The 15,493-nt window shown below is 35.4% G+C and overlaps 1 protein-coding gene across 3 annotated transcripts in view; it reads left to right on the top strand.

The window, feature by feature from the left end:
* Window positions 1-15,493, top strand: part of LOC111156558 (family with sequence similarity 13 member A) — a 335,168-nt gene that overhangs the window by 251,395 nt on the left and 68,280 nt on the right. For 2 of the 3 annotated variants that reach the window (XM_022517539.1, XM_022517545.1), the window contains one exon: window positions 1,811-1,852. The exons of the other annotated variant lie outside the window; for it this stretch is intronic. In XM_022517539.1, coding sequence (XP_022373247.1) covers window positions 1,811-1,852 — 42 coding nt within the window. The remainder of the gene's footprint in view (window positions 1-1,810; window positions 1,853-15,493) is intronic. 3 annotated transcript variants of the gene reach the window in all.

The following is a 15,493-nucleotide window of genomic DNA, read 5'->3' on the forward strand; positions in this document are numbered from 1 at the left end:
GCACCATCTAAATCATCTCCCAAAAGCACTTCTAAGTTCCAAAGAAACCAACCATATTGCTAATTGAATCTTCACTAAAGTACCCTTGTTAAATTTCATTAAAATGTGTTGCATGTTAGAGTTAAGGATCTGTTGTGGGCATAAAAATGTTTAGAACACTGCCCCTTTTATAACCCATAGAGGCAATGTTCCTATAATAATAAAACCGTTAGAGGTTCTTAGTTGCAGCCTTTTTGCATACTGTTGGTCATAATTAGTACTTTTTGACAGTGAATCCTTGATTAGGAAAGCCAAATCCAACATTTTTTATAGTTTGTTTTGTTCAGTGTTCTCAAGGAATTTTTTGAAACCACTGTGTAAGCTCCTTGTACCAGTTTTGCTTAAAGAGTTCCCCTCCTGTAATAGCCCTGCTCCCAGTGGACATTCCCCAAATGTCACTTCTAAGGCTTCAGCTGTGCAACCTGACTCTTCAGCTGTGTCCTCAGTCCCCCCACATTAGAGGCGATAACAAAGCTGATCCATCGTTTACCCACCACTTAGGAAGAATTGGCACAACTGGTTACAAGCGTTGAAGTCTTCGGCAACATGAACATTAGAACAGCTAAGCTATAATGAAATTGGAAACCAAAATCAGGCAAGAATGAAAAATAGTGTGTCATAGTTTATGTGCCATTTTCCAACTAAAATGTTAAGACCTTTTCAACTTCTTGGACAGGTGTGTTTGTGTGTATGTGTTTTACAATATAACCGTGTAGTGAGATTTTGCCAGTATAATATTACCAATGGAAGCAAACTTTCCTCTTTTCATCAGTGATCCTTTAGAAAATAAAAAATAAGCCAAGAGAGGGAAAACCGAAGTTATCTAGTTGCTTCCCCAAAGGTGGTGGACACCCCAGGTGGTGTATAAGATTAATCATGGGGTATAAGAAGAAATACTAGGTCTTCTTTTTGCCTTTATCTAATAGTTTATTTTTCTACTTTTATCTCTTTAATGATGTACGTAATTAGTAGAAATAGATACTTAGTCATATATTGAGGGGAGTGCTGTTTAAAAGTAAATTTTATGACTGTGTGATCACTTCAGCAGACACTAAGGGAAAGAGACTGATTCTTTGCTTTGAAGTCATTTATCAGAAGAAAAACATATGTTAAGGGAAAAAGTATTGTATATATCTTACATTTTTAAAAATACTTTTATATTAAGCTTCATATTGTTGTGTTTGAAGAACGTACACTATTGTGTTGGTTGAAGACTGTAAACTAGTTATATAATTTCAGTTATGTCCTTACACGTTATCCATACTCGTTAATACTTAGAGTAACTACAGAAGACACCGAGCCAGTGTTTGCTGATGCGGCTTTCATTGCTAGGGCATCATTCCTGAAGTGGTTCACCCTTAACAGGAATATTTTGTTGTCTGTTTCTTACTTTCATCATCATGGTAATGAGCTATAATTAACTTTATTGAGATAATTGAGTATGCAATCATTTTAAGGGTTTATGTATAATGTGTGGAACTTGGATGGGGCCTGTAGAAATAAAGTAGTAAAAAGCTTCTTTTTGAAAAAGTGATATGACTGACTTTTGCCTGAGGCTAATCTTGAGAGAAACCTCTCTTAATGGTCTCCCATGAAGAAGTAATTGACCTTGGCTAGGTCCAAGGTAAAGGATGTTTTACTAAGTTTACTCCATTGTGAGATTAGCTCTCATGTGTCAAAATAGAATTTCTGACAGGAAGAATAGAGTTTTAGTAAAATTGATATGTTAAAATATTAACAGAAATTAATACAAAATTTATTTTCCTTTTAGTTCACAGGAAGATGAAAGACCTATGTCACCTTTCTATTTGAGGTATTTATTTGATTTTTGTTGTTCTATTACAGGGAATGAAAGAGGGGTAGGGCTTCTTTGTGTTTATTTGCCCATTTTTATTCTTTTCAATAGAGTATTCTACACTGTGGCCAAACTAAGCTTATTGGAACCCTTCATAATATTCTTCATGCAGTGTTTTTCTTCTCTTTGGTTTAAGAAATCTTAAATTTAGTAGAGCTAAAAAGATTACAATAAGATATTTTAAATTCAGAAATGTCAAGGTACCTATTTTAATTTCAGAAATTGCCTAATGATTATGCTGTTACCTACATCTTAAAAACTTCTGTTCCATGCATAGATGAAGGTGGGGGAGGGGTGTGAGCACAAAGCTTCAACTATGTTAGATCATTTTCTATACAGTAGTGGATTGTGAAACTGAGTATTCACCAAGTTCGTGGAGTGTAGGGTTATTTTCTAAAGCTTATGAAGCCAGAAAAACAACTATTAAAACAGGTGAGTTTACAGAATTCAAAGTAGATGTTAAAACTCTTTCTGCAATTTTGAAATCTACTTTCTTTAAAAGATGTCAGGATTTGAGATACATAGTTTGTTTATTTCTAAATCTGATTTATGATAGTCCCAGAGTTAGAGTTAGGCTTTAATTCAACCAACAATAGTTCAGAAATGTGTCATAAGACTTTAGTCTTAGCCAAGTAACTGCTTTTCAGTACTGTTCTGCCCTTCAGCGACTCAAAGCATTTTGCATAATCACATTGTGGCAAAAGAGAGAACATCTGAGGTTTTAGTCTGAGACAACATGGTGGTCCAGTTGATTCACTTTGGTTTCCTGCCAACCAAATCAGCATATTTTGGTTTGTAGGCTACCTCAACTATACAGCTACTGTAAACACATGAGGATGTTGTTGCCGAGTACATGGTGACTCTGGTATTCATCATGTAAATACACACAGAAATATCAAACAAGTGGTTATCCTATATTAACGGAAATAAAGTTTTACATGGTACAGAAGACTACAGCACCAGATCATGCCAGCAAATGAGAACTGTCCTCTGTCTTATTTTTTTTTTAAGATTTTATTTATTTACTTGACACAGAGAGAGAGAACAAAAGTAGGCAGAGCAACAGGCAGAGAGAGGGGGGAAGCAGGCTCCCCACTGAGCACAGCCCGATGTGGGGCTCCATCCCAGGACCCTGAGATCATGACCTGAGCTGAAGGCAGAGGTTCAACCCACTGAGCCACCCCGGTCCCCCACCTCTGTCTTATTTTTATTCCTCTAGGTAATATTAGTCTATGTTTTACATGTACTGAATTTTGTCTTTTTAACAATTTTAAAAAGCTGATTGGGAAAAAAAGGGTTTATAAGTTTTAAGACCTTAAGAGACACATAATTGTGTTTTCTAATATGATGATTTTTTAAATTGTTTAAACTAATAATGTGTCTTGAAAAAGAAATTCTGTACTATAACACTTGGTAGAAGCTATTTGAGTCATAAAAACTAAAATCTTATGGAAGTAGTAAAAAACAATGAATATGCCTACTAACCCACATGTACAGGAGAGGTAAATTTGCAGAAAAAGGAAGTTACCAGCAGGCACTCCTTTGGAAATTTTAAATAAGTGGAGCTATTTCATAAATGAAAAAAAATAATTATTATTTGTCCTGAAATTAAAATCTCAAATATAGTTTCTTTTTCTGAATAACACTACATGGTAGTCTTAGAAATTATGTAAGAAGTAAATTGGTACAAGTTAATTTAACTTTTTTTTAATTATCTCCTTGACAAGAAGTAGGGAGAATCTTTTTGTTTTGTTTTGTTTTGTTTTCAAATTATTTGCATGACTGCTTTGAGATTAACTCTTCCTGGGTTATTCTAACGCACAGAATTTAAGTGGAAGAAAAAATACAGGATTGTTAACTATAATTAAAGTTCTTCCAGATTTTTGAACTAAAAACATAACATGTCCACTGACAGTTTAATTTATAAATTAGTGCACTTTTGCACTACCTCTAGTAAGAGCAAATGAGAGCCTAAATGTTTTAAATGTACTTATATTTCTGTGGTCTCTGTCTTCCATTCCTTTTTCTTCTACTTTATTAAGATTCCCTTCCTACAATTCTCAGAAAGGCCAGTTATTCCAAGACTCATGAATTTCATAACAATTTGTCAACATGATAAAAAACTAAATTGGCTCTTTTAAAATCTTTTAAAAAGATTTTAAAATCTTTTGCTGCGGCTTTGGAAAGTAAAAAGTGATTGGTAGTTGGAAAATGATATTTTTCCTGACTGGGAATATTGAATATTGAGTGCTATGTATTATATTTTGACAGCGTTGACTGGTCAAGGGTTTTTTGGGTTTTGATTTTGGGCTTTTTTGAGGTGGGGGGTGCCATTTAGACAGAGAGGAAAGGTCCAAACAAGAGATGAGACACATTGGTTGAGAAGTAGATCTAGCCACAGGCAGACAGGCAGAGGAGATGGGATGGGGCAGCTGGTCAGAGGTGGGATATTCAGAAGGTAGTTTATTCTGAAAGGTCCAGCATGAGGTAGAACAGCAAAACTCAGTGTCTGCAGGTCTGGGAGTGGGCAGTCTTCAGGAAGACTGGATCAACACAGAAGATAGATCACAGCAGGGCTCCGGTGTCCGAGGGAGGAGAAGAGATGATCCATAAAGGAAATCAGATACAGGACATCAGACAAGCATCCAGCTTTTGGAGTGGAGACAAGGTGCATTATTTATAATAAAGATAGAGTCTGTGTGGTAGAGGATAGAGATGGAGAGCAATGCAGAGAACTTACAGTGCACTAGTGGAGGTTCCAGGCCCTTTCTTTGGCTTGGGGAAGGCAGGTGGAATCCAGGAACCGGGAGCCACAGAGGCCATTGCAATCATTACCTTGCTCCACTTTTCACCTTGTAGAATTCCAGTTTCTGTGATTACGATTCTCTGTTACAAGCAGTCATGTCTGAACTACATGGCAGTCTACTATACATTTCAGTTGCCTTCAGTTTTTTCTGTAGTCAGGCAGGACATACACTCATATATTCTCATTCTAGATTAAATATCTGCTGTGGTAAGAACTCTGTCTTCTGTAATTTCAGCACTTCCCCACCCTAGCCTAACTCACCAGAACTATTTGTCCTTTTTTCTCCCCAAAGGAAAGAAACAGTAGCTACAAATCTGCACTTGCTGCCGTCTCAAGTGGCAGGATGCCTGCAGCTACAGTAGCTCAAAGAGCCAGTATCATTGTTCCCTCGATGCTCATTAGAGATTAGCACCCTGTTGAAGTGATTAAGGAAATGAAAGGGAAAAACAGGTTATACCAAACCCTTAGCAAGATTGCTACAGAAAAGACAAGAACCTGCAGACTTCAGGTGAAGAACATCCTTGGTGAGGATGTCCATACCCTGGGCTCTCATGGGCTCGGCTGGACTCCCAGAAAGGCACCTCTACCTCAATTGCTCAGATTAGCAGCTTGCTGTAGGTGTTCTGTGCCACGTCCAACCTGCTATTGTCTGAATTCTCTTGCCTGTCTTCCAGTCCGATCTGGCCAGGATCTGTTGCTAGTTCCACTTTTATTTGTCGGGGCCTTCACAGTCTGCAAACTCATATTTTGACTTCTGTGTTTATTTCCACTGGGACTGAGGCTCTTAATCTCTACTTTCTATTCCTCCATATCTCTGTCCTCTCCCGCCTCACCCATACTACCTTCACATTCCTTATGGCCGGGTTCAGGTCCTACCCTGATCCCATCCCAACCTGTCCTGTTCCATCCAACTTCTACGTTTGAATTCCTTTTTCTTAAAAAATTTCTGGATTATACATACAGTTTGTATACATGGATGATACATACAGCCTGTATATGAGGCCTGTCTCTGCCTGCACTTTATCAAAATCCTAAATGTGCTTTAGGGGCTACATACCTGTAACCAGTCTTATTCCTTGGCTCTAAACAGCTCACCTGGCCTCTGAGTGGTGGCTCCTTGCTCACCTAACACCTACCTTTTAGCCCCTGCCCTAATCTTCCTCTGCTTTTTCTTTCTTATTTTGTGCTCCATTAAAACTCTTAAATTGACCATCTTTATCAATTTCAGCCCTTGAAACCAGGAGTCATTAATTTGTGAAAGTCTTTTAATGGTAGATTTACATTGAAGAAAAATTTAGCTTTGGATAAATTGAGATTAAAGCATTACCTGACATTAGATGGGATCTGAAAACTATGTGAGACCACTCCTACCCTGATATGTAGAAAAGTTTTTGTAGAGCATTTATGAATAGCTCTTCGGGGATTACCTTTCCAAACAACTTGTGCTAGAATTTGTAGGTTTATGATTTTTTTTTTTTGGTCACGCTTTATCAAACGTTAATAGTTTCTTTTTCTTCTTAACTCTCTTGTATGTTTTCTTAATTATCATTTTGAGGTAAAAATCTCTCATCAGTTGGGATAGTTTAGAAAAGCGTAATATATCAGGCATTATATTTGTTGTTGAGTAACAAGTGCAATGAACAAGCAGGCTGTTTACTTGATTATCTACTTTTTTCCCACCCTAGATATTTGGGTGTCTTTAGACACAAATAACTATATATTAACATTATTTGTTTCCTTTGTCCTTTTTAACTAGAACAGTGTTTCTCAACTAAAGAAGCACAGCATCTCTGCCTTTGGAGCTCTTTTTGAGAGAGGGGCGGGAGGGTAAATACAAACAACAAAATATAAATAACATAAAATTTATCATTGTAACCATTTTTAATTATTTTTTGATATCAGTTCACCATCTTAACCATTTCTAAGTGCATTTCCACTAATGCGTGAATCCAATTGCTCCATGTTTTTCTTAACACTTGTTATATTCTGTTTTTTGATAACACCATCATTATGATACATACTTTGTATACTTTAAAGATGCTGGGATCTCACTGGCCAAGATTCTGAGCCCTGAGTGGTGTCGGGTGTCCATATTTTCAATAAGTATCATGAGATAGTCTTTTCTAGAATAAGTGCTGGGAAAATGGGATACCCACATGCAAAAGCATGGAGTTGGCCTCTCACCTAATATCCTATAGAAGAATTAACTTGAAACAGATCAAAGCCCCAAAGGTAAGAACTAAGCCTGTAAGAACTCTTAAAGGAAAACATCAGGCAAAAGATACACAACCCTGAATTTGGCAGCGATTTCTTAGCTATGACACCAAAGGCACAGGAAACAAAAAGTAGACAAATCGGACTTCATGAAATTTTTTAAAGTTTTACAGATCAAAAAAATAAAAGACTATCAACAGAAAGGAAAGGAAGAGTGGGGGGAAATATTTGCAAATCATTTATCTGATAAGGGATTAATATCCAGAATGTATAGAGAACTCCAAAAAATCAACAACAACAAAATGATTTTTAAAATGGGAAGATAATTTGAATAGACATTTCTCCAAAGAAGTTGTACAAATGGCCAATAAGCACATGAAAAGATGCTGAACATCAGTAATCATCAGGGAAATGCAAATTAAAACTATAATGAGGTATCACCTCACACCCATTAGGATGGCTGCTTTGAAAAATAAAAATAACAAGTGTTGGCAAAGAAGAAGGGAAATTGAAAACAGGGTCACAAGGTCCCAAAGAGATATTTGTACATCCATGTTCATAGCAACATTATTTGTAATAGTCATAGGGTGGTTGCAACCCAAGTGTCCATCAGTGGATAATGGATAAACAAAATGCAGTATATATACACAGTAGAGTCTTATTCAGACTAAAAAAGGAGGAAACTTCTGATAGACACAACATGGATGAACCTTGAGGACATTTATACCTAGAGAAATAAGGTAGGCACAAAAAGACATCTGTATGTTCCCCTTATGTGAAGGACAATGTAGTCAAATTCATAAAGTCACAAAGTAGAATGGTGGTTGCCAGAGGCTGGGGGAAAGAGAATTGAGAGTTACTGTTTAATAGGAATAGGGTTTCAGTTTTAGAAAATGAAAAGAGTTCTGGAGCTGAATGGAATGAGTTTACAGTGTGAATATACTCAGTGCCACTGAAGTGTACACTAAGAAATGGTTGAAATAGTGAACGTTATATGTGTTTTGCCACAAGAAATTTGAGGGGAGAAAAGTGTCATGTAAGAGATTTTAATGCATACCCCTAGCTGAAAACCACTAAACCAGACAACTACTGCAAGTACTATTTTATACCGCAGAATGGTTATAAATTTACATAATGTTCATCATATAATTCTCTAGGGATTCAATATTGAGTTCTTGATATCATATTTTTTTACTTAGTAAGAGACAAGTATAGATTCTGAGTTTTATTCTATCTGTTAATTAAAATATTAAGCATATTTGTTAGGCTATACTGATAAAGTATATAGATTTTTATGGTTTTTATGCTTCTCCTCATGTCTTTCTTCCGCATGATAAAGCAAAGGGAAAACTGACGGACCGGGAATGACACCTTTATGGCCATTCTATCTAGAGCTCTTGTTGTTTCATTCTTCAGCCTTCTTGCCTTCCTATAGATTTCTGTTTATAAGAACTTCAGGTCTGAATAAAATATAAACCTTTTATTTAAATAAGTAAAAGATCAGCTTTACCTAATGTAACTACCCCAGGCTTTCCATTTAAATTCTAATGATGATATCACAGACAAAAACTAGAGACAGCTTTGTAACAACAATAAACCCATGTATCAAAGGTCACATCACTGGGATAGGCTGAGAAATGTATTTTCACCTTACAGACTTCAGTTCCACGATCTAGACAATACAGATGACCACAAAGAGAGAATGAAGGGGATGGGGGTAGGGAACTAAGTTGGATTCCTTCCTTTGTCTACTGCACCAACCAGAAAAATGAGTGACATTCCCCCTACTGAACAGAAAGTTACTTTCTGAACCATTCAGAGCTGAGCTGCATATTCTTTTTCACCTCTCTGTCCCCCATTAGCTCTTTATGTCAACATCTATTCAAAGACTAGAACATTTAGTATACAAAACTATCCCCCTGGGATGTTCAGTTATAAAGCATTTGAGAAGAGGATAAAAAGGAAGGAAGATTACCGGACATAATGAGTGCTTTCAAGAGTACACTGTACAAAAACAAAGTACAAATTTATTCCTGATTCTCCAGCTTAATCAGAAAATTGGACCAAATAGCAAGTGCACCTATTTAAGCATCATAGATTGTTCTAGGGCAGACTCATATATTGGCCCTTAAAATCTAAATTCATGAGCGGGCATCTGCATACAGCCAAGGGATGATGAAATAAACAAGAACAATCTACCCACCCAGGTTTTGGTAATGACCTGCCTGAATTGATGGATTCTCCTCAAGAACCACAGAACACAAAGAGCTATTTGGAACTTATAAAGAGAAATTACAAACTAAGAAAAAGGATGACTAACCCTGAGGACTCAGTGTAAAAACAGATTTCAGAGAATTGCTTTTTACATGATTCAAAAGAAAACTTGAAAAGGAATATTACTAATCTTCTCCCAAAAATGCTTAAGGACATAACTAACCCTCTCTGAAACATTAAATGGGAACCTGCAAGGGCAGAATAGGTTTACAATTACAAGGCTAGAGACATAGAAGAATAGCTGAAAAGAGGAGGGAAAAGAGAGCCAAGAAATGTATTAGCAGAGATTTCAAAAACTATGTAGGAATCTGTAAAGAGCAGAAATTATTAAAAATAAATCAAGTACATGATGAGAAAGAAACTTGAGAAGCTCCTCCAGAATGAAGAGCAAATGATAAGAAAAAACTGATAGAAATAATGTTAGATATGAAGGTCAGAGATTAGAAAATCAACCTAAAAATTCTAATTCCAAGGAAAAAAACATACTAGTAGAAATAAAAGTAGAAATCAGGGCACTTGGGTGGCTCAGTGGGTTAAGCCTCTGCCTTTGGCTCAGGTCATGATCCCAGCGTCCTGGGATCGAGCCCCACATCGGGCTCTCTGCTCCGTGGAGAGCCTGCTTCCTCCTCTCTCTCTGCCTGCCTCTCTGCCTGCTTGTGATCTCTCACTGTCAAATAAATAAATAAAATGTTTAAAAAAAAAAAAGAAATCAAAGTTTATGTCCAGCTAATTGAGAGATGAATTTTATAAGAAATTTTTTAAATTAAATGGTAGAAACCGATTAGAATCCTAGGTGAAGGGACAAAGAAAGTAATAAAATTCTGTATCTTTTGTCTTGCATGGAAGGTAGGAGAATAGAAGCAGGAGTCAAGAGTTTTGAGGTTTTTTGTTTGTTTTAGGGGTTATTGTCTTAGTTTTAATAATTAGACATATATGAGTATAAGAAGCAACCACCAGTAGAAATTTAAATCTCTTCAGAATATAAGAGGAAAGACAGAAATCATACGAAAAGGAAGCTCCCACATTAGAAAACATAAAGCAAAGCAAAAGTGGAATAAATACATCAACTATGTCAATAAATATACATGGCCAAATTCTTTGATAAAAACTAAAATTACAAAACAAAACTTTAGCTATATTTTGCTCCAAAGAGCCATACCTGAAACAAAATGGCACAAAAAGGTTAATAATAAAAATCTAGAATTTATATCTGACAAATGCGAACAAAAAGAAAGCAGAGAGAGCAATATTAATACCAGGACAACTAAAGTTCATATTTGTGAAACAAGACAAACCTGGACTTAGTAAATTTAGTATGGGCTAAACACATAAAGGCTATAAATAAGCATGTGTAAAATAGCACAGCTTCAAATGATAGAAGTTTAAACTCTTAACAAGAGTAAACAGGCAAACACATTTGAAATATAGAACTTATACATCTAACTATATGTCTATAATAAAATTTACAAAATAAATAACACTGAGAATTTTATATAATCAATGAGATTTAAAATAAATGAGCATTACATACTAAACTTTGCACCCTTTAAGTAGTGCACAAGAATTCCTCCTACTTTCTAAAAAATTATTCAGCTGTATCTGGAAATTCTTGAAGAGTAGAAATTTTAGTGTTGCCTGGGTGGCTCAGTTAGTTAAGCATCTGCCTTTGGCTCAGGTTGTGATGCTGGGGTCCTGGGATCGAGCATCGGGCTCCCTGCTCAATGGGGAGTCGTCTTCTCCATTTCCCTCTGCCCTCCCCGCTTGTGCTCTCCCTCTCTCTTAAATGAATAAATCTTTTTTTAAAAAGTTGAAATTTTAGCAGTCATGTATTCTGACCATGGTGTAATTGATACCAAAAAATTTCCAATCACCCAATGAAAGCTCACCTAAAGGAGGAAAAAATTCAGAGAGGAAATAAAAACTAGTTCAGACTATTGATAAAAAAAAGGGGAAACATACATACCAAAATTTGTGGATCTAAGCTCTTTTTAAGTGGTGATTTCACCTTCTTAAGAATGAAAATAAATGAGCCACCCAATCAGAATTTAAAAACTATATAAAAGAAGAAAAGCAACCTCTTAGAAATTTAGAAGGTTTTGATAATAATAAGTGGAAAAGAGAGCAGAACTGATGTCTGAATCCAGAAAATTGTTCTTTGGGAATAAAAATGAAAATTATAAAATAGAAAAACCTCTGGTAAACTTAAAAAAAAAAAAGAACAAAACTAATAATCAGAACTGAAGTTTGTGGTGGAGGGATATAGTAGTTTTTAAAAGATTAAAGATTGTTCAGGGTGCCTGGATGGCTCAAGCTGTTGAGGGTCTGACTCTTGATTTCAGCTCAGGTCCTGATTTCAGGGTCATGAGATCAAACCCTTCATGAGGCTCCACACTAAACAGGGAGCTGCCTGAGATTTCTCTCTTCTTTCCCCTTTTTTCTCCCCTTCACTTACTCCCTCTTTCTCTCTCTCAAATAAATAAATAAGATATAGACCCTCAACTCTATGGTCGAATAATCTTCGACAAGGCAGGGAAAAATATCCAGTGGAAAAGACAGTCTCTTTAATAAATGGTGCCGGGAAAATTGGACACCTATGTATGGAAGAATGAAACTCTTATCTCTTACACCATGCACAAAGATAAACTCAAAATGGATGAAAGACCTCAGTGTGGGACAGGAATCCATCAAAATCCTAGAGAAGAACATAGGCAGTATCCCCTTTGACATTGGCCACTTCTTTCAAGACACGTCTCCAAAGGCAAAGGAATCAAATAAATAAATAAATTTTTAAAAAATAAAAGATTAAAGACTGCTTGATAGAATTTTATACTAATAAACGTGAAAATCTAGAAATAAAAAATTTTCTGGAATGTACATTTTGAAAAGAAAATTCCATTTGAACCCAAAAAAGTACTTTGAATAATCTGCTCTAAGAAAATAACTAGATGTATAGCCAAAGGTTTATATGAATAGCAGCATTATTTGAGAAGGATTGTGTCCTTATTGAAGCCAGATTACATGAGATAGAATCAGAACTGTGTAAACTTGAATGAGATATTAAACCTCTCTGAACCTCAACTTCCTCATCTTAAATGAGTATACATAGTGAATTATTTAATTTCATTCATAATTTTCCTTTACAAAGACCTTAGTCCAAAAACTAAAACTCTGAATTTCTTTTTTATGCAAAAACAGCTAAATATGTAAAACTGAAAACTCCATAATTAGGGACTGAACAAAAAGCTATACAAAAAGTGAGTATTTTGATATTTTAATAGGCTCTATTTAATTTGTTAGAAAATATTTGATAGATCATCAAAATGATTTTAATAGATCATCAAAATATTCTAGGAATGAAGAATAGTTTTTTTTCTTAAAAACAGTCCTAATATTTAAAGGAATATGAAGTGTGAGGTTTGAAAAGTTTGAGGATAAACATTTTCCTCCTACTAATATCCATGTAGTATGTTTTCAATTTATGTTCTAGTATTCTATGCATAGCATATGCTTTTTTTAATGCATAGTATATGCTTTAAAGCCAAACTCTTAGGTTTTTTAGATCCAAACTATCTATAACACTACCACAAAAAGGTAATACAATTTTTGTCAAAGTTTGAATACCTATAAATGCTCCATTAAATTTCTGTATATCATAATCATAGCTAAAAGTTAAAGTGAAGTAAATATTGAAAATCAGGGGTATTTCTTTGAATGTATGACATTGTCCATGGAAGACATGGTTTTAATGAAAAAGTTTTAATTAGAAATCTGTTATAACTGTAATAAATAACACTGGATTCATCTTATAATGTTGATGCTGCATATCAACTTTTAGTATTTTAAAATAATACTAAAAATATTCTGTTAAACAGAGAAATTAGGAGCTTCATGCTATTTTGATAATTAGCTACACGATCTTCATCTTTGCCCAAATTAAACATCACACAACTGTCTTTTAAATCCTGACTTATTTTTTTAAAATCTCACTAAATGTAAATATTCTAGAGGGGAAAAAAAGGGTAATTCTGTTCCTAACAGTTCCTATTGAAACAATAATACTTTACCACAATAATATTTATATACCACAGAAGAGAACATACTGAAGTAAGAGAATGTATAAAAAAAAGAGAACACAAGATGGGATTGGGAGGGAGACAAACCATAAGTGACTCTTAATCTCACAAAACAAACTGAGGGTTAATGGGGGGAGGGGAGTTGGGAGAGGGGGTGGGATTATGGACATTGGGGAGGGTATGTGCTATGGTGAGTGCTGTGAAGTGTGTAAACCTGGCGATTCACAGACCTGTACCCTTGGGGATAAAAATATATTATATGTTTATAAAAAATAACATTAAAAAAATATTTTTCTAAAAAAAAAAAAAAGAACACGTGCCTCTTCAAGATGTCGGATTTTAGTAGACTTGAAATTTCTTTCTTTTTATATGTAGATTTCTTTATTTCAAATTGAGAGTTCTAATTAAAGAATCACTTGTCAACAGGCATTCTGTGCATCTTATCACATGCAAATTTATAGACTAGTATTGTTGAGCGTGTGGGGCTTCCAGAAATGTAGTTTGGGTTTGGTTAATAGAGATGCAGACTAAATATATTTAAGTATACCGTAGAATATATCGCAGAGTAGGCTCAATCTGTTCTCAAAGACTGTACCAATAGTGAATGCAGCTGCGTCCTCACTCACAGGAGGCTTGGGTCATGAAGTTGACCCTAGCTCTGTAGTCTGCAGAGAGGCTTATCTTTTTTCAGTTTTGAATACTTGCTTTATCAACATTAGGAAATGATCTCTTCCATATTCAAGTGTTTATACTGCATAAGTAGGAAACTTTGTTATCAGATCAGTCAAGGGCTCTGAAAAAAATTCATTTCCCTTTGCTTTCTGCAGAGGATAAAAAGCAAGTTCCATTGTAGACGAAGGAAATCTGTATTTTTCACTTTAGCTTATTTGCTTATTGCCCTTTTGTCGTTTTTCTTAGAATTACCTTCATGAGTGAATTATAGCTATGGAAATAGCCTCTACTTCTGTCATTAAATATTCTTAGAAATCTTGCTATTGGTGGATTATTAAGCACATCCCACAGGAACTATACAGGTGGCTGGATACCTGACCAAAGCTATATTGGTATTTAATAAACCATAACTACGTCTGAAACTGTCATAATATGCAGTTATAACCTTTTGTAGTGATTCAAACTTTAGGGCAGTAAACTTTTAGAGCTAAAAGAAAACCACAGGGACCACTAGCCAAGTCTTTCATTTTCTGTGTGAAGAAACCCACCCAGAGCAGCCAGGCTAACCAGCAATCTGTAATTTCAGCTAATTAACTGCGGAGCGAAGACCAGAACTTCTCTTTTCTGATTCCCAATGGAACATGTTCTCTTCTCAGAATACTTTCTTTAGAGAAATTCTGCTTAAAAAACATGAAAATATGGACATGTTAAGTATACCAAAAATTGTAAAGGACTATTAAAGAAACGTAAAACTATAAATTATCATAAATTTGACCTAAGATCAACATTTTAACAAAATTGAATATGATTTAATTCCTTGCTTTTGTCATCAATCTGTTCATTTATTTTGCATTCTGAAAATGGCTCAGATAAGCCTCTGCCTTTAGCTCAGGTCATGATCCCATGGTCCTGGGATCAAGCCCCATGTCGGGCTCCCTGCTCATTGGGGAGTCTACTTCTCCCTCTCCCTCCACCCATCCTCCCCACTTGTGCTCTCTTTCTCTTTCTCAAATAAATAGATAAAATCTTTTTTAAAAAATTTAGATGGCTTAGGTCATTTTTCTTTAAGCTATGAGGAAATCTTGATGTGTTGCCTTTTATTCACTTATGCTAGCATAAATTTTCCAATGCATACCCTCATTACTTAGATTAGAATGTTTAAAAATAGCTATTGTGATATCTAAGTAATTGAAGTCTTGAAGACTCTTAGTTTCAGGGAATTACAGCTTTGCTAATCAGTGTCTTCCACAAATCAACAGCATCAGAATCACTGTAGAATTTGTTAAAAAGGCAGAATATCAGCTTCACCTTCCTGAGACCTAGAGGTGCTGAATCGGAGCCTGAGAGAACGAGATCCTGGATGGCTTAGATATGCTTTAGGATTTGAGAAGCACCAGCGTGGCGTTAGTTATCGCAGATCCCATTTCTACTTGAGGTCATTTTCTTGTCTCTTTCTTCCTCACCTTCTGTGTGTGTGTGTGTCCTGCCCCCTACCCCCCAAAAAAGAAACATAAAAATATCAGTGTGTGCTTTAATAAGCAAAAAGAAGTTCAGGTCAAA

The sequence above is a fragment of the Enhydra lutris genome, unplaced genomic scaffold (assembly GCF_002288905.1).
Source record: "Enhydra lutris kenyoni isolate GAN:26980312 unplaced genomic scaffold, ASM228890v2 scaffoldscaffold3, whole genome shotgun sequence".
NCBI lineage: Eukaryota > Metazoa > Chordata > Mammalia > Carnivora > Mustelidae > Enhydra > Enhydra lutris.